This window comes from Gopherus flavomarginatus, chromosome 1 (genome assembly GCF_025201925.1).
Source record: "Gopherus flavomarginatus isolate rGopFla2 chromosome 1, rGopFla2.mat.asm, whole genome shotgun sequence".
NCBI classification, from domain to species: Eukaryota; Metazoa; Chordata; order Testudines; family Testudinidae; genus Gopherus; species Gopherus flavomarginatus.
In genome coordinates, this window is record NC_066617.1 from 273,537,448 (window position 1) to 273,557,803 (window position 20,356).

Sequence of the window (20,356 nt, forward strand, 5' to 3'; positions counted from 1 at the left end):
AACTGTTTCAAACATATATTAGTAGAATATTTAATTGCATATATACAGTGTACATTTTTCTATCAAAAAGGTCACATAATTTACTGCGTGAATTTTTATACATAGAAGACGGTTACTCACCTTTGTAACTGTTGTTCTTCAAGATATGTTGCTCATATCCATTCCAGTTAGATGTGGGCGCACTGCGTGCACGTTCGTCAGAAGACTTTTTACCCTAGCAACACTCGGTGGGTCGGCTGGGCGCCCCCTGGAGTGGCGCCGCTATGGGACCAGATATATACCCCAGCCACCCTTCAGTTCCTTCTTGCCGGCTACTCCGACAGTGGGGAAGGAGGATGGGTTTGGAATAGATATGAGCAACACATCTCGAAGAACAACAGTTACAAAGGTGAGTAACCATCTTTTCTTCTTCAAGTGATTGCTCATATGCATTCCAGTTGGGTGATTCCCAAGCCTTACCTAGGCGGAGGGGTCGGAGTGAGATGTGGCAGAGTGCAAAACCGCTGAGCCAAAGGCTGCATCAGCTCTAGACTGTTGGACCAGAGCATAGTGCGAAGCAAAGGAGGTGCGAGGACCAGGTAGCTGTGCGACATATCTCCTGGATTGGTACATGGGCCAGGAAGGCGGCTGATGAAGCCTGGACTCTGGTAGAAGGTGCAGTGAGATGGCCCGAGGGAACATGAGCCAGGTCATAGCATGTGCATATGCACGCCGTCACCCAGGAGGAGATCCTCTGGGAGGAGACGGGTAGGCCTTTCATCCGGTCAGCCACTGCAACGAAGAGTTGGGATTTTCGGAAGGGCTTCATCCAATCGATATAAAAAGCGAGCGCCCTACGGACATCTAAGAAGTGTAACTGCTGTTCCCGTCGAGACGACTGAGGCTTCGGGAAGAACACCGGAAGGAAGATGTCCTGATTGGTATGGCAGGCCGACCCCACCTTAGGGAGGAACGCCGGATGTGGTCGCAACTGTACCTTGTCCTTGTGAAAGACAGTATATGGTGGGTCCACTGTAAGCGCTCGAAGTTCGGAGACCCATCTGGCCGATGTAATGGCTACTAGAAAAACTGTCTTCCAGGACAGGTATAGCAGTGAGCAAGTTGCCAACGGCTCGAATGGCGGAAGCATAAGCTTGTTTAGGACTAGGTTGAGGTCCCAGGTAGGGACAGGGTGGTGTACTTGGGGGTAGAGGCGTTCCAGGCCCTTGAGAAATATAGTAACTAAATGGTGGGAAAACACGGAGTGGCCACTCTCTCCTGGATAGAATGTAGAGATGGCCGCCAAGTGCACCCTCAAAGAAGATATCGCCAAGCCTTGCTGCTTAAGGGACCAGAGGTAGTCCAAGATAGTGGGGATCGAGACCTGAGAGGGAGTAGTATTCTGCATTTCACACCAGCAGGAGAAACGTTTCCACTTGCCCAGATATGTTGACCGAGTGGAAGGCTTTCTGCTACTCAGGAGTATATGTTGTACCGGAGCGGAGCAGCGTAACTCCGACCTGTTTAACCACTCAGGAGCCATGCCGTGAGGTGAAGGGCCTGCAGGTCCAGGTGGTGAAGATTGCCGTGGTTCTGCGTTATGAGGTCCGGGTGGAGAGGCAGGGTAATTGGGCTGGCTATGGACAAGTTGAGCAGTGTGGTGTACCAGTGCTGTCTGGGCCATGCTGGTGCGATCATGATTAGGTGCGCTCTGTCCCTGCGGAGTTTTATCAGGACCTTGTGAACCAGCGGGAACGGTGGGAAGGCATAGAGCAGCCGGTGCTTCCACGACATGAGGAATGCGTCCGAGATTGATCCCGGTGAAAGATCCTGGAAGGAGCAGAACGCTTGGCATTTCCTGTTCGTGCAAGAGGCGAACAGGTCTATGTGGGGAAAGCCCCACTTCTGGAAGACCGAATGAATAACATCTGGTCTTATCGACCATTCGTGACAGAGGAAGGATCTGCTCAGCTGGTCCGCTAGAGTGTTCCGAACCCCTAGGAGAAAGGACGCCACCAGGTCTATTGAGTGGGCTATGCGGAAGTCCCAGAGTCAGATGGTCTCCTGACAGAGGGGGGAAGATCGAGTCCCTCCCTGTTTGTTGATATAATACATGGTCGTTGTGTTGTCTGTAAAAACTGAGACACAACGGCCGTGTAGATGCTGCTGGAATATCTGGCACGCTAGGCGGACTGCTCTCAGCTCTCGGACATTTATGTGAAGCGTCAGCTCCTGCGATGACCAAAGGCCCTGGGTATGAAGGTGTCCGAGTTGAGCCCCCCATCTGAGAGATGACGCGTCCGTCGTCGGGGACAGTGAGGGTTGTGGCGGATGCAACGGTAACCCTGCACATACCAGGGAGGGGGTTAGCCACCAGTCGAGGGAGCGTAGGATGCTCGGGAGAATGGTGACTATTGTGTCTATTGGGTCCCTGCCTGGACGGTAGACCAAATTGAGCCACGTTTGGAGGGGTCGGAGATGGAGCCTGGCATATTTGGTCACATAAGTACAGGCAGCCATGTGACCTAGGAGACCGAGACAGGTGCGAGCTGAGGTCGTCGGGAAGTTCTGCAGACCTCGAATGATCGTTGCCGTTGCCTGGAATTGCGGCTGGGGTAGGTAGGCCTTGGCTAGATTGGAGTCCAGGGTAGCTCCTAAGAAGTCTAGCCTTTGTGTGGGGACCAGTGTGGATTTCTCCGTATTGAGCATCAGGCCTAAGCATGTGAATAGATCCCTGACAATGCCTGCATGCTGCCTGACCTGTGTCTCGGAGGTCCCTCTGATGAGCCAGTCGTCCAGATATGGGAATACGTGTATCCGACGTCGGCGGAGGTGTGCGGCGACTACGGCCATACACTTTGTAAACACCCTTGGGGCCGTGGAGAGGCCAAAGGGGGGGTCCGTAAATTGGAAGTGCTGGTGGTTGGCTACAAAGCGAAGATACCTCCTGTGTGGAGGAAAAATGGCAATGTGAAAGTATGCGTCCTTCGTATCGAGGGCAGCATACCAGTCTCCAGGATCCAAGGACGGGATAATGGTCCCCAGGGAGACCATGCGGAACTTCAACTTTATCATGAACTTGTTGAGGCCTCGCAGGTCTAGGATGGGCCTGAGGCCTCCTTTTGACTTGGGGATCAGAAAGTAACGGGAGTAAAACCCTTTGCCCTTTTCGTCTTGTGGTACCTCCTCTATTGCTCCAATGGCGAGGAGCGTCTGCGCCTCTTGTAGGAGGAATTGCTCGTGAGAGGGGTCCCTGAAGAGGGACTGGGTTGGAGGGTAGGAAGGTGGGCATGAAACAAGTTGGAGGTGGTGTCCTTGTTTCACCATGCGTAGGACCCAGAGGTCTGAGGTCAATTGGGATCACGCCAGGAGGAAGTAGGAGAGGCGGTTGGAGAAGGGAGGAAAAGGATCCTTTCCTGAAACTGGTACGCCGTCCTCAGGCGTACCTTCAAAAGGCAGACTTAGGTCCCGCTGGTGGTTTTGAGGGGCCGTGGTTTTGGCCCCCTTGGGGTCCGGACTGGCGTCTACGGCCACCCTGCCTGCGCCGTCTGCTAAAATCTTGCCTGTGCCTGGGCACAAAGTACGGGCAGTGAGTCTGGGGATGGAAAGGTCTGCATTGGGTCACAGGTGTATGCATGCCCAAAGAACACATGATGACCCTGTTGTCTTTCAAGCTTTGTAGCCTGGGGTCAGTCTTCTCCGAGAACAGACCCTTACCATCAAAGGGTAAGTCCTGAATGGTATATTGTAACTCAGGCTGGAGGTTGGAAACCTGTAGCCATGAGATGCGTCTCATGGTGATACCGGAGGCCAGAGTTCTGGCTGCCGAGTCAACCGCATCTAGAGAAGCCTGGAGGGAGGTTCTGGCCACCTTTTTTCCTTCCTCTAGGAATACAGTGAATTCCTGGCGGGAGTCCGGGGGGAGTAGTTCTGTAAATCTACCCACCTCCGCCCAGGTGTTGTAGCTATAACAGCTCAGTAGAGCCTGCTGATTTGCCACCCGGAGCTGTAGGGCGCCTGCTGAATACACCTTGTGGCCGAGTAGGTCCATTTGCCTAGCTTCCTTTGACTTTGGGGCTGGCGCCTGTTGGCCATGGCGCTCCCTCTCATTGACCGATTGGAAAACTAGGGAGGAGGGTGGACATATAGATACTTGTACCCCCGAGAGGGTACCATGTATTTACGCTCGACCCCCTTTGCCGTAGGGGGGATGGAGGCTGGGGACTGCCATAAGGTGTCTGCATTGGCCTGGATGGTCCTGATAAAGGGCAAAGCCACCCTAGTGGGGGTATCTGCCGACAGGATGCTCACTACAGGGTCCTCGACCTCCGGGACCTCCTCCACCTGGAGGTTCATGTTGAGCGCTACTCTCCTGAGGAGGTCCTGATGGGCTCTTAGGTCCATTGGAGGCGACCCCAAGGAGGAAGTCCCTGCCACTGCCTCATCTGGAGGGGAAGAAGATGAAATGCCGGGGACGAGTGGGTCCTGTATGGCCTCTTGCTCATGCGCCGGTTCCTGCTTCAGCGGCACCAGGGAACCCGGTGGGTGGACTAGTGGCTCCTCCATCCCGGGTGCAAGAGGACGGCTAACTGTGGCCTCTGGTGCTCGGTGCTCTGATGAATTGGAGCAGGCCGGAACTAGCGGAGCACCTTGGACCTGGTGGTACGCCCAAGGTATCCAAAAGGACCACTGGTGAGGTCCTGGGTCCTGAGACTGGGCTTCTTGAAACACTCCAGTGGCCATAGTAGCTGTCTGCTTGGGAGGACACTGATGTATGTCTGGATGGCCATGGAGGAGCAGAGAAGCTTTGTGCAGATGATCCAACAGACGTCGCTCCCCTACGTATCGGGGACCGGTGCCGGGATGAATATCGGTACCGAGATCGAGAGCGGGACCTGCGGCCAGGTCGGTGCCGGGAGGTCGACCGAGATCTTGAATGCCGGCGTTGTGAATGGCTTCGGAAGGCACGGTGCCTGGAATGGTGCCGAGAACTAGAGTGGTGCTGCAGGTAGTGAGCCAGTGAATGGGAGTCCAGCTGGTGCCATGAGTCTGACCGGTGCCGTGTAGTAGAACGGTGCTGGGACTGCGAGTGGCGTCGAGAGCGGGAGCGCTGTCTGGATCTGGAGCGTCTGCGGGACTGCAATCGTGAGCAGTGCCGGTCCGCAGCGCTGACAGAGGGTGGTCTAATCAAGGTCGGCTTGCCTATGGATTGGATTACCCTCACCAGCGGTGCCGGGGGTAGAGGCAGTGCTGAGTCTGTCAAAGCGATCAGGTCCCGCGCCGCAGAGAACGCCTCTGGTGTGGACGGCATGGTGAGCTCTACCGCGGCACGCGCCTGGGAGCTAACAGGCACCGGACTCGACAGCCCTTGTGGGACCGGAATCGATGCTGCCGATTTAGTTGGTGCCGCAGCGGGTGTCAGCGCCGGGCAATCCAACCTAGGCGTACTCTCTGGCTTTGGTGCGGGCGGTGCCGAAGCAGCAGGATTCTTCACCTTTCTCAACTTTGGGGAGAGGGAGCATTGTGGAGCCGACTTCGGCGCCGGCAATATCCGGTGCCGAGAATCTTTGAGTGTACTGCTGCGGACCGGTGCCGCGGAGGCGCTTCTGCTCACCGACTGACCAGCGCTCGGTGCTGAAGGTGGAGGGGTGAGAGCCGGCTCCATGAGGAGCTGTTTAAGCGTGATGTCCAGCTTCTTTTTTGTTCGCGGCTTGAAAGCCTTGCAACTGGGGCACTTAGCTGTCAAATGCAATTCCCCGAGGCACTTCAAACAGGAGTCGTGCGGATCTCCTGTCGGCATTGGCCTGTGGCAGGCTGAGCATGGTTTGAAACCCGGTGAGCCAGGCATGGGCTCCGGCACCGGGTGTGGGGAAGGGGCTACTCCCAGAACCCTGCTAACTATTACTAAACTAACTATGCTATTAGGAAGAAACGTATATCTATATCTATAAAAGAATTATAACTATATACACGATAACGAACGAGAAACTACGAGTAGCTAGGGGAGTGGAGGTCAGCTAAGCCGCACTCCACTGTTCCAACAACCGACACGGGCAGTAAGAAGGAACTGAAGGGTGGCTGGGTCAACTGGGATATATATCCGGTGCCATAGTGGTGCCACTCCAGGGGGCGCCCAGCTGACCCACCGAGTGTTGCTAGGGTAAAAAGTCTTCCGACGAACGTGCACACGTCGCACGCATGCCTAACTGGAATGGATATGAGCAATCGCTCGAAGAAGAACATGCAGTTGTCCAAACATTCCCATCTAGATGGATTTCTGCTCTTTTGTCTATGCTTTCAAAGTGTGACCAGGTGAGAATCCTCTTAATTCTAAATGTTTCATAATACCTCTTCACTCATTATCCCGACAACATTTCCTTTATGAGCATATTGAGCACAACCTGAGACCAGTTTTGTTCAACATCTTTATTAATGATCTGAATGATGGGATGGCTTGCCCCTCAGCAAGTTCGAAGATGACACTAAGCTGGAGGGAGAGGGTACCGAGTGACCTAGACAAATTGGAGGATTGGGCCAAAAGAAATCTGATGAGGTTGAACAAGGACAAGTCCAGAGTCAGAACTTAGGATGGAAGAATCCCATGCACCACTGCAAGCTGTGGACTGACTGGCTAATCAGCAGTTCTGCAGAAAAGGACCTGAGGATTACAGTGGATAAGAAGCTGAATGTGAGTCAGCAGTGTGCCCTTATTGCCAAGAAGACTAACGGCATATTGGGCTGCATTAGTAGGAGCATTGCCAGCAGATTGAGGAAAGTGATTATTCCCCTCTATTCAGCACTGGTGAGGCCACATCTGGAGTATTGCGTCCTGTTTTGGACCCCCCACTACAGAAAGAATGTGGTCAAATTGAAGTGAGTCCAGTGGAGGACAATGAAAATGATCGGGGGCTGGGGCACATGACTTACAAGGAGACTGGGGAAACTGGGCTTGTTTAGTCTGCAGAAGTGAAGAGTGAGGGGGGATTTGACAGTAGCCTTCAACTACTTGAACGGGGGTGAGGGGGCATTTCCAAAGAGGATGGAGCTCAGCTGTTCTCAGTGGTGGCAGATGACAGAACAAGGACCAATGGTCTCAACTTGCATGGGGGAGGTCTAGATTGGATGTTAGGAAACACTATTTCACTAGGAGGGTGGTGAAGCTCTGGAATGAGTTACTTAGAGAGGTGGTGGAATCTCTATCCTTAGGTTTTTAAGGCCTGGCTTGACAAAGCCCTGGCTGAGATGATTTAGTTGGTGCTGGCCCTGCCTTGGGCAGGGGGTTGGACTAGATGACCTCCTGAGGTCTCTTCCAACTCTAATCTTTTATGATTCTATATTTGATGGAGGTGTTACCAGTTCTCCACAGTATTTATCTGAGCTTTGATCATGCTTTGGGAACACAGCTTGCCTTCAAATCCTTATATCAATTTTGAATTTTCTTCTGTGAGTTTCCTTATATATTTTAAAAATTGTCTTCAATCAAGGCACTGACTTGGTTGGCAAATTATGATGCTGTCGGTAGTATTGACATTCTTGGTACTCCCTCCCTCCCGTCCTCCTGCCTATGCTACCTCTCACTTTGGAGCATCTAGTTGACGATGGACTTTAGACATGGAGCATTGTATCTACCCATAAAGCACTGTAGCTGGGTGAGTTGATGGAGCACTAGGCATTGCTTAACTTTTTCCAGGTGCTTTTGCACTTTGGTGTGAGGTTGGGCCTTCTGTGCTTCTCATTGTTAATACAGGCAGGCTTTGAGCTCTTCAGTTTCTTGGTACCACACTTTGGTTCTGTACATTAGACTGTTTTATAAAAAATTTATACCATACCTATCACCATAGTATTTTGAATGCCCAGTTTATGGTATTTGATTGATGCGGTTCAATTCTTGATGAACCTTTACACTTCTTCATTTTAAAAATTGTAGTAAGTACCATTTCTCTTTCAGGTGGAGAATGAAAAACACCCTGGGGCTGCTGTAGGTAGCCTAGACATAATCTTTGTGTTGCTAATGAAGAGACATGATTACAAGGTCTTCTACCTGAGTAAAGATTATGGTTGTCTTCAATGTAAAATATGTGCTTAGATGTCGCTCTGTACTTTCAGGTCTTACAGAAGGTTCTCAGGTACATTCTTTGAAAGGCACTGGCTTGTCCCCAGCCCTTAAAGGACCCGCTGCCATACTCAGCATCTTATTGTAAACAATTTTATTTTCCAAACATGAGCAAAACCAACAACCCAGTTCCTTAGCTCATCCTGGGCTACAGCTCCCAGGAGGTTTTCCCCTTTCCTTTCACTCCCTTCTGCTTCACAGCCTCTAGCAGGGTTCTTCCATGCTCTTTTAAATGAGCACTGTCTCCCAGAGCTTTCTCCCTGGATACCCTTCTCTTCTCCTCTCCCTCTCCTGACCCCGGTTCCCACTGCTTCCCCTCTCAGAGGACTTCGGCAGCCACTCCCTGTTGCTCTTGCTCATTGATCATCCCACTTTCTTACTGAAAGCCTGGATGTTTATAGCCACATCCAGATGCTGCCCCGCCTCTTAGTTGGTCAACCTTAATTGCACCTGTTCTAGCACAAGGGAGCTGAAACTACTTCATTTCAAAGGACTAGTCATTCTCTACTTCAAAGTAACATCCAGACTTGATGTTTAAAGTTGGTTGTTACAAATTCCTGTCAGCCTGATTTAGTGCAGGTCCAGTGAGAAGATAAACCCAGTGTCAACATTCCCATGTGTATAGAGTCCTGCAAGATCTGATTGCATTTGTGTTACTGGGACACATCAGCACTGTCTTCTGAGTGTTAAACAGGACATCATCTCCAAAATTCTGTGCTCAATCTGTGCTAAGAGGGGAACAGTTGTCACCTGATTCCCAGTTAACATTGTTCTTGGGTTGCCAGCCATCTCTTTATGCAGTGACTGTGTGATATTTGATTCTAAGCGGCTATAGCAAGAGTTATTGCATAATCTAATCACCTCCATCGTTAGACTGTTTTTGTAACAGCCTTAATCCCAAAAAACAGCATCCTCATATTGGACAGGTTGGAATCCACAGCACTGTGGAAGTTTTGGTGACATCAACAATGAAATCTGTGACCTGTACTATAGCGCATGATGCACATCCCATCTCAGTTACCAATGGAACTTACTGTGACAGTAGTGTTAGCACAGCTGATGTTAATGCTTATTCTACCTGCACTGATCCTTCTACCACCCATGTTGATGCAGCTACCTACAAACTTTTTTGGAAATCAGGAGGAAAATTGCTGAAGATGAGCGCTCTACTTAAATTCTGAGGAGACTGATAACTCTTCAGCAACTATTTCCATATGAGAAGAGGACAAGAATAATGACTTCCGTTAAGGATACACACTTTCTCCACTTCCTGGAACTGAAGACTAAAGTTTCTGACTTGATTCTGATTCATGAACAAAAAATCAAACACAATAAAAATAGAGTTAAGGTTGAAAATAAGTTTTAATGAATTTCAGCTAATACTCTAAAACAATATTTTTTTCTTTACAAAAATTCTGTTTACACCTTTAAAAGCCCAAACCTGGGCAAGTTTGGAAATTAACAGCTAACAATTCAGCCTCTTTCCTACTAAACATTCTCCATCATCATACTCTCATTACAACTGACTTAAACTGCTCATCCAAACTTAATATTGTACTTTAAAACTTACAAAAATATGCAGAAGCCAAAATAACTAGTTACTGAATTTAGTATCTAGTCAGTTTATACTTAGACATACTTAAAAATAATTTTAAGTATTGCTCTTACAGAGCTGTGGTCATGTGGATGTAAGCAGTATGTAGTCCTTGAGTTTAGTCCTTCCTCAGCATTCCTCTTTTTTTATAATCCTCATTCAATGAGCTTTGAGTTAACACTATCCTTGTTTGACTGAAAGAGATTATGGAACCCATACTGTTTACAATATAAATCTGTAATTTCCCTAACACTTTTCTCTCTTACCCATAAGTAGTAAATGGCACCATTTCTCAACAAGGCCAGCAAAATAAATAAATTTGGGGTTTAGTTTAGCTGTAGTTATACAAAAACAAACAAAAAACAAGACCATCAAATGAAAACACCTCCCTCAAACAGAACAATTAAAAAAAAAACCCAAATACAAGCAAATAAATACCCATCTGGAATTAACTGACGAGGATAATTTAAAGGAAAGGCCAGTAAAACATCAGTACTACAGCATATAACTTTAAAATAATAAAAAATAAATTATTTTGCATGAATAAAAGGTAGGCAACTTTCTAAACATCACCATTACAGTGCATTAAATTGTCATGCAACTTCTTGAGCTACAGTGCATCCATCTAGCAGCAGGGAAGATATGATCTCATGCTGTGCATAACTGAATGATTCCCTTCTCAGATAATGGAAGTTGAATAGAAAATGTAATGAGAGGAAATGACTAAAACATATTAAAGGTTGAAAATCATATGATGATTGAATGTAGTCAAAATGACATCCAACTTGAGTCTGTACTAGGGACTGCTGTATGTGAATAATTCAAAATACCTGTTAAATACAACACATTTGCAAGTGCAGTAATTTGCAAACTATATGACTAGACCACCTTCTTTTAGTATTGTTTGCATCAACCCCCACTTAGTGCCCTTAAAGGGCATAGATGTCCCTTCCACTCTGTTGGAATTGATTAGAGAGCTGCAAAATGGAACCACTGCCTGTGTACATCTGGGGAATTGGGTGTCTGCACCTTTTAAATCAGTATCTGGTGTCAGGAAGGCCTGCATCTTGTTCCCTGCACTCTTTTGTTGGGCAGTGAACTTCATGCATTCTATTAGGTCCATAGGCATTAAGATTGGTGATCTCTGTTAATGAGAGAGGCCTTGACTACGTTTATGACTTTGCTCTTTTGATACAGATCTCTGACAGGTTTCACAAGGCACTCCAACAAATGGAGGAGGAGTTAGCCAAGATTGGCCTCCATGTTTCATGGTCAAAGACAAAGCTGCAAAATCTAGGACCAGGTCCACCAGTGACTCCAATCTCTTTGAATAATGAAACAGCCATCTCCAGCTTTTGCTATTTGAATTCTATACTCACCAGTTCCTCCAACTCTCACACAGAGGTTCTCCATTGGATTGGCATAGCAGCATCTGCCATGGGTCATTTACAGTGAATACGGAATCAACATCTCAACTCAACAGCCAAGTTCAGGATCTATTCAAGCTGTATCCTCCCCATACTGCAAAAACCTGCAAAACCTGGAAACTACGCTGCTCAGACTGGGCAAAGCTGGAGGCTTTCCACACAAAATGCGAATGCCAATGCATTTGTAATGCAGATGTTTATGGTCACTCTAGTCTACAAACTACCAGGGCCCTTGTCCTCAGACAGGGCCTTATGCTTTTTATACATGTCATGGGAATGCCACAGGATTTTCCAATGAGCGCTGTTCTCCAGGTGGCTTGTAACATCCATGATACAATTCCACCAACCAAGAGGTAGAGGCGGCCAAGAGGCAGACCCCCTATTACATAGGTTCATCGAGTCTGTTCCTATGTTGGACTCTCGGGCTGTCGGGGCTTTGCAACCATGTAGGAACAGACCAAATGGCAAACAATCTCTATGGCCAACCATTCAGGTAAGTGTTGAAGAAGAAATCCCACTGTTGGAAGCTTAAAGACTCTCTGCATCGGAGTAGGAATGCCTTTGGAAGCAGTAATGTTGGGGCCAGATGGACGCTCCCTTGTAGAGCGAAATGTCTGGTATGAAATTACATAATGAGCCTCAGGTCTAATCCTACCCAGTTCTTTTCCTACTGCAGTAGCAGAGGATGAGGAAATCCTTTAGACTTATGTTCCCATACCTTGTGACTGTTTCCTCTAGTTTTAATCCTTGCTTTTTGTAGTTTTATTTAGTAGATTTTGTGCCTCTTGAATTGACCAGTTGCAATCTGTGCATCATAGTTAACTCTCTGGTCTATTTGTAGATCCAAGCATGTGGGACTCAGCACTGTGTCTTCAGTAATGGTAAGATTTCCACTGTGGGTGACCATACCTGCTACCATCAGTATGTGTGAAGGGAGTCCTCACCAAATGCCTGATCCATCTTGCCTGGCTTTCCCCCAGAGCTCTGGGAGGACTGTGAAAGCTACTGCAAGAATTTTTTCACCCTTCAAACTGTTGCCAGCTCATCAACATTCCTCAGTTCCAGTCACATCAGTGACCCATCCCCAGGCATTGCAAAAAGCTGGCATACTCTGTATCAACACCTGTGGTGAGAACAGGTCCTGTGTCAGTTCTGTGAGCTGCTTCTCTATGGCCTTGGTTACCATTTGGGATGTACCTTCTCCTTTTCCTTTGGAACTAATTAAGGCTCTGCCCTCTGAAACTCTGCTTTCATCAGCATGCAGTACTTACTCAGAGTCATTAGTTCACATATGAGTGTTCTAGAAGTTGATCTTGTTGCCATTGTTGTTGGAGTCCGAGTTTTTCCCTGGAGGCTCTTGGGTCTAAAATTCACCCTTCGTGCCTGGGTCTGCATTCTCCAAGCCTGTGGGCTGAGCCCTAGCTCCCATGTTAGAAGATGCTGCAATTTCTGGGAGACCAGGTGATCTAACTTTGGCCTCCCCAACTCCTTTGAATATGACTAATGGCCAGCCATCTTGTCTTTATAGACTCAACATACATTGGTCTGGTAGGCATCAGCCTATTGAGGAAATTCTCCTGTTAAAAGCTTTGGAGAAACATGGACTTTCTTCCTCCTTTTTTTCCCCTGGAAGACCCATATGTTCATTGATATGATCAATGAGAACTTCTTGTCCAACTTTCTGTTCTTATTTGAATGATGCCTGGTACCTCCTGAAGATGGTAACTGAAGATTCTTCGTGTCTGAAGGAGGTTTAGGAACAATCTGTGTGTCATCCATCTTCCTTCTTTCCTCATGTTAGTGTTCGTTCTTCTGCTACTTCACTTTGGCAGTACAGCAATTTTCATGACTTTCTCAGGTGGATGACACAGGCTCTGGACCTTCATAGATACCAAGGCCAGAAGGGAGCATTTTGATCATCTAGTATGATGGATAACACAGGCCATAAAACTTCCCCAGGATAATTCTAAGGTTTTTTGGTTTTTTAGAAACATCCAAATCTTGATTTAAAAACTGACTCCTGATGGAAAATCCTGAGTTCTTGTGGTCCAGGAGAATACTCACTTTCTATCAGATACTGTAGAGTTATGACAAAAAGAAGAGCAGTTATCCCAGTCAGCAACGAGTGCCTATTAGTTTTATGATATTTAATGATAATATGAAATATACGAGTAATTGAAAGCTCAATTTTGAGCACACTCAGTAGAAGTCTGCTAATATTTTTTAAGGAAGGGATCATGAAGCTCCAGCCCATTTGATATCGTACATATTCTCACTGACCAGCTTGGAAAGGCCCAAGGCTTTAAGTTTTCAGAAGGCTACTGAAATAATTTGCATGAAGGAGATAGTAGGTTCCTGTGATAGGGTAGTTTGCCCCTTAAGAGCTGTACTGCCTACTGTCTGTCACCTGCTGTGGTCCTTTAAGAGTTTTGGGTGGTCTCCTGTGCAAAGGTAGAGACGATATGGGAAGAGAGAAAAGAGGTGCCAGGAAGAAGTAGCATTTAGAAGGGATCCTGTTGCTGTATCTTTAAGGACCTGGAGCTTTGCAGATAGGGTGGAGTCTGAGGTCCCCTCTTACACTGACAACAAGGAATGAGCTGGGAGAAGGAGCCAGCATAAATGCTGGCTTCCTCCAACATAGTGGGGCAGATCCTGCAGGCACTGTAAGGAGTAAGAAGCTTCTATAGGGCCTTGAATTAGCAGGGGGCAGACACCAGCAGAAAGGCTGCCAAACTCTCTGACGCTGTTGTGACGATGCGGTTCTGGCGGGACCCAACTGAGAGTGCCAATTCAGGACCAATTGCTCAAACAGGGCAGTCACAGCCCAAGGCTGGGGTTTTTCCACCTCTAAGGCAAACCAAACCAGCCAGACAAAAAGGATTTCGGTTTTGCCCCACTGGCTAACCACAAGTCACACAAGCAATGTCCTTAGACACTCCAGTCTCCCAGTACCACCACCAGTGCCACCCGTCCTGGGGATGAGTGGTTATGAAAACCAACACCCCAGTAAAAGAAAAAGGTTCTCTCGATCCCAAAGGACCAAGCCCCAGACTCAGGTCAATATACACATCAGATCTTACCCACAAATCACGCTGTTGCCAATCCATTAGAATCTAAAATCTAAAGGTTTATTCATAAAAGGAAAAAGATAGAGATGAGAGCTAGAATTGGTTAAATGGAATCAATTACATACAGTAATGGCAAAGTTCTTGGTTCAGGCTTGTAGCAGTGATGGAGTAAACTGCAGGTGCAAATCAAGTCTCTGGAGAACATCCCCCACTGGGATGGGTCCTCAGTCCCTTGTGTAGAGCTTCAGCTTGTAGCAAAATCCCTCCAGAGGTAAGAAGCAGGATTGAAGACAAAATGGAGATGAGGCCTCCGCCTTATATAGGCTTTTCCAGGTGCAAGAACACTTCTTTGTTCTTACTGTGGAAAGTTACAGCAAAATGGAGTCTGCAGTCACATGGGCCAGTTTCTGCACACCCTGCTGAGTCACAGGGCGTAACTGCCTTCTCTCGATGGGACAATTGTGTAGGTGATGGTCCTTAATGGGCCATCAAGCAGGCTTAACAGAGCTGACACCAACTTGTCTGGGATCTTTCCCAGAAACACAACACAAGTTTGCAATACAGACAGCATACAGCCAATATTCATAACTTCAACTACCAAAATGCTACAGACATACAGACAGCATAATCATAACTAGTAATCCGTAACCTGGTCTTAGACACCTTATATGACCCCCTTTACCTAGGATTTGGTGCCACTACAGGACCTTGGTTGCAACCCATGTTCTATATGGTCCCAGTTTATATCAGTAACGTCACAGCTGTGGACCCAGGGGTCAAGCTGAGGGAGATGATGTGCCCCCTGCTCCAGAAGGGAAACTGGGGCCTCCTATTAAGGAGAGGGATAATAATTTTTTGAATGATCTGGCTCCAAATGAGAGCTGGGGATTCTGCCATAAGAAGAAGATACAGACTGAGAGATAAATTGCCGCCCAGCTCCAGGAGTGGGGCTGGTGCTCCTGCCATGAAGAGAGGATTAAAGACTAAGGCCTGGTCTACACTGAGAAATTAGGTCGGTATTACTATGTTGCTTACAGGTGTGAAGAATCCGTACCCCTAAGTGATGCAGTTAAAACAACCTACCCCTAGTGTAGAGAGCTCAGTTGATAGGCGAATTCTCCCATTGACCTAGCTACTGCCTCTTGTGGAGGTAGAGTACCTATTCTGATGGGAGAATCCCTCCTGTCAGTGTAGGTAGCACTTCACTGAAGTGGTGCAGCTGCAGCATCTGAAATGTAGACAAGTCCATAGAGAGACCTCTCAGGGAACTGGGAACAGAGCATAGAGGGCAGATGTAAGAGGAATCCTGAAAGCGAGAATACTTTTTATTTGAGACTTTTCGTTATGATCTTTTTTGTAAGAGTTTTTGTAACAAATCAGCTTTAAGAAGGGTATTATTGAATTAACAGTCAAGAGTGCCTAAAATAATTATCTTCCTCAGAAGGCTAACTGAGGCAGCACGTATAGCTCTGTCGTAATTCCGCAGAGATGACACTCTATGAAAGTGCCCCGCTGAAAAACAAAGCAGTGTTTCTAAACAAAGCTGTCCCTGTTGCTTAATATCAGCTTGGGAGGAAATTGCAGACACATAAACATCCCATATTTTTGGGAATCCTCCATGAGTTTTATAGCAGTTGATGGTAATTTTCAAGTTCTATCTCTGTTGTGAAGATACAGTTACAATAATGTAAACAATAACAGCAGCCAAAAAAGGAGTTCAGCATCCTCCAGCTAATTCACCCAAGGACATGTAAGTGTCCAGGCATTTAAATGGTAATATTACTATTCCCAAGTAATTTATAATTTAATCTTTTTTATAAATGAATAAAGAAATTAAATGTGAAAATCTGTGCAATGCAGTGTTAAGTCTGTATGGTTAAAATCACAAAAGCAGGCAATGTAAATTTTTCAATAATCTTAACTCAAATGTATTGTACATATATATCATATGTTTCTAAAACTGTTTTTCTGGTTAAGGGACATTGCCTTGCATATGTTTACAAGGAGTCCCTCTGCACTAGGGGTAAACTCAGGCATGTCACAGTTTAATTTTTTCCTATCTGAGGGACTATCCCCTCTGGGCTCCTTGAGGAGATGTCATGTCATGTCTCCACTATACACGGGTTGGTGGAAGGGTTAGCTAACCAAGGAAACATAGTACCATTCCAAGAGATGGTGGAGCTGGGAGAAGGATTGTGTGTCTCCTACTCAGGGCTTCTGTTATATGCTGACAATCTAGCTCTTACCTTTTCATTTCCTGAGTCTGTGGTTATAACTATGCTGTCTCAAAAGGACCCTGCCGTCTTGAAACTAGTCAATATAACTAAAATGATGTAACTTGGTTAGCTAATTTTGGGTAAGTTAACTAGTTTCTGAGCCCCGTCTGCACATTTTCAGAATAAATGTTGACCAAATTTTCCTACTTTTTACTTCTTTATTGCAGTATGAAAGAATCACACAAATGGAGTATCTTGCATAGAAAAGGGTTCCAATTGGTTTTCTGTTAGAATGCAGACACACCTCTCATGCACCAGCAACAGGCAGCAGCTTTTCTTCCTTTACATGCCTGATTTTGGTTCTCCTTACTCCTCTGGTGGGGACTGAGCCATATCTCAGAGACCCTGCTGACCCTCATGCTTTCCTGGTCTGTTCCTGAATTTTTGTGAGTGGGAATTGTCATCTTGGGGGTAAGACTTTTTTGTCCTTGTTGATTTTCTTATCCCTGGCTTGTTGCCAGCAACTGTAGAGAGGCTGGGGAATAGGCTATCTGTCCCCTTTTCAGAGCCAATACCTTGCTGGTCCTGAGAAAAGGCTGAGGGGCACGCCTTCTCTTATTTGTTCCCTCCCTTCCAGCCTAGTATCAGGCAGATTCTTCTCATTCATAGTTAGAAAGCATGTGTGGTAGCCCTATCATAGCATTCCTTCTCAGATCTGAACCTTAGAGTTCAGAAAATGAGATACTAGCACCTGAATCCTCTAAGCTTAATTACCAGCTTAGATCTGATAGCACTGCCACCACCCAAAAATATAGTGTTTTGGGGCACTCTGACCTCCCCAACCTTACCTGAGGACTCCAAGAACCCAGATCCCTTGAGTTCTTAAAACAAGGAGAAATAAACCATTCCCCCTACCTTTCCCCCTCTCAGAATTTCCCTCCCTGGGCTATCCTGAGAGATACTGATCTAACCTCTAAATCACCATACAGAGAAGCATCTCCCTTCCCTTCCACCAAGAGGCAAACAGATTCAAGGAAAACAAAGAGAGATTCTATCTCTCCCCCTCCCATCTCCCCCCCACCAGTCCCGGTGAGTATCCCAATCCCCTGGAATAACACAAGGGAAACAAGGAAGAAAAAATCAAGTTCTCAAAAAAAAAAAAAAAAGAAATCTTAATAAAAGGAAGGAAAAAATAAAGAATTATCTCTGTAACTTCAAGATGTAAATCTTACAGGGTCCTATAGCTTACAGACACCAGAAAGAGACTTTCCCCCCAATACCAATACAAATCAGAATATTCCCAGCAACTACACATATAAAAGTTAACCAGCCAGATCCACAATTGCAAATAGAGTAAAAACAATCAAAAAGCCTAAACCGCCTGTTTTTATTTACTATATGAAAAGAAACTTAGAGAGCCTGTAGTAATGTCTGGTCTCTCTCAGACCCTCCGAGAGAAGAACACACAAAGAACGCACACAAAAGCTTTCCTCCGCCCAAATTTAAAAGTATCTTGTCTTCTGATTGGTCTTCTGGTCAGGTGTCCAGTTCCCTGCTTGTAACCCTTTACAGGTACAAGAGACATTAACCCTTAACAATCTGCTTATGACAAGCCCCCACTCAGATGCTACTATCCTTTCTGGTTGCTAAATTTGTCTCTTTTCTCAGTTCTGTATAGAGTATCTTCTCCCTTTGTGATCTAGGCCCATGTGGGTGAGTTGCATTGCCTTCACTAGTATCAGGTGTCCACCAGGAGGAGTGTAAGGGAGCGTTCCAACTATATGTAGAGGTCTGACCATGATAGAGGTGCTCACTTTCTCCCCTTTTCAGAATGTCATTGCTCCCCTACCTCATGCCTAGTTTTGGAAGTGAAGAAATGTTCTCTTGGCCGCTGGTTCCTCTTGCTCCATTTCCATGTAATTTTCCCAGGGGAAAAAAGAGAGATCTACATCATACAAAACTCAGAGCAGCTGTTCTGCTGCTGCTGTTAAACACCCTCTTGTAGAGCTAGGGATGTATGTCTGAGCTGCCTCCAGAGCAGCACAGGAGTGTGATGTCATATGTAGTTCATGAGACAGGAAGTGCAACTGATTATTAACAGCAGCAACTGCATAGCAAGTGCTGTCAAATGCATAAAGGAAACAAATTGGGGGAAACATGGAAAAATTTGTTTTTCTTTAACTCTTACAGTTTTAGTGATTTCACCTGTAATATTAGAAGGTAACAGTTCTTTATACAGAAGTGTATTTTTTAAGTTTGACCTTGTCTCTTAAATGTTGCAAAACACTGTGTTTTGCATGTTGTTATATAGAGGCTAACATCTGAGGAAGCTGCCCTTCAATGTTTATATGCTACCTCTGAGTGGCAATTCTGTAGTATGCAACAAAGGTGGGGTTTTGTTTGCTTTTGCTTGTTTGAGGAGAAAATGGCCTGGATAGTTTTTGAAGAATTAAGTGCCACTTTCCTATATTGCTGAGAAGTATCAATTTTCTAACAAGAAACATTAAGAATATGTTATCATGTTTATATTATAAAACCAGCGTAAACCACATTTTATGTTTTCTATAGCTTTTTCATTTGTAATAGCATTCGAAATATATAAGATTGTGTTTAGAACAGGATTTTTTCTATTTTGTTCTGCTAAAATTCTGGTGAAAGGGTTTGTTTTTAAATATGGAGATCAGATTTTCCATGTATTCCATAAAATGTGCAGGTATTGTAGTAGGATTTATTTTAAGTTCTAAAAAAGTTTTTGTTTTATTGTTGACATTTATCTTAGAAAACTAGCAATTTTTCCACTTTCCCTTTCAAGCATTTCCATGAAATCCTTGGAATTCAGCCTGGACAAGCACGTTTATTTCTAAATGGTCTTCCTATTGACTTGGATTTTCATGATCCATTTAGGTAAGAGTTTCATTATTAAATTTGTAAGTTCTACAGTTTGTAGAATTAGCAGGTTTTTTGTGTTCACAATATTAGATAATATTCTGTGTTCCATACTTTGAGATGTTTCAGATTTATAACTCCAGTATTACAATTGCAAAAAGGGTTTCATAAGGAGGAGGGAGAAAACTTGTTCACCTTAGGCTCTAAGGATAGAACAAGAAGCAATGGGCTTAAACTGCAGCAAGGGAGGTTTAGGTTGTAAATTAGGAAAAAGTTCCTAACTGTCAGGGTGGTTAAACACTGGAATAAATTGCCCAGGGAGGTTGTGGAATCTCCATCTCTGGAGATATTTAAGAGTAGGCTAGATAAATATCTATCAGGGATGGTCTAGACAGTATTTGGTCCTGCCATGATGGCAGGGGACTGGACTCGATGACCTCTCGAGGTCTCTTCCAGTCCTAGAATCTATGAATCTATGAATTCAGATTCTTGTAGAGTATATATGAAATACAAGTGACATGGCTTTGTATGTGAACATTTTATGGTGCTATATGATAGTATTTTCTCTTGGAATATCTTATTTACAGATGGGACAACTTGCTATGCAAATTGAAAATAGAGAATGGGAGGAATACTGTATGCATATGTAAAACAGGTGTAGAAAGTGTTTATTTTTTTAAAGATAAATTACATGAATTACAATGCATTACATTCTCATCTTCATAATTTTTAGAAAGTTAAGGTAGTCAGCTAGGAGTGACATTTTGTATCACATTACGCTTCATTAGAGAGATAAGGTAGGTGAGGTAATATCGTTTAGTGGACCACTTATTATTTATTAAACTTCATTGACAGAAGCATTGTAAGGCTTATTTTTTATTTTATTTTTTGTTTGTTTGAACATTTTTTGAATGTCTGAAATAAGCCTTTTTGAACATCACAAATTTTTTTTCCAGTCAGTATAGTTCCAAATAGTGACCCCATGCTGCCTTTTGTGTCTTTATGAGGGACATACAAAGGAGAGGTGCAGTGTCTGTTATTATTTCAAGAAAAGAATGAAGGTCTTCAGAAAT

The 20,356-nt window shown here is 45.5% G+C and overlaps 1 protein-coding gene across 2 annotated transcripts in view; it reads left to right on the forward strand.

The window, feature by feature from the left end:
• UGGT2 (UDP-glucose glycoprotein glucosyltransferase 2) overlaps positions 1-20,356 on the forward strand; it is a 280,647-nt gene that overhangs the window by 68,344 nt on the left and 191,947 nt on the right. For both annotated transcript variants that reach the window (XM_050947053.1, XM_050947062.1), the window contains exon 11: positions 19,210-19,301. In XM_050947053.1, the coding sequence (XP_050803010.1) occupies positions 19,210-19,301 (92 nt within the window). The remainder of the gene's footprint in view (positions 1-19,209; positions 19,302-20,356) is intronic.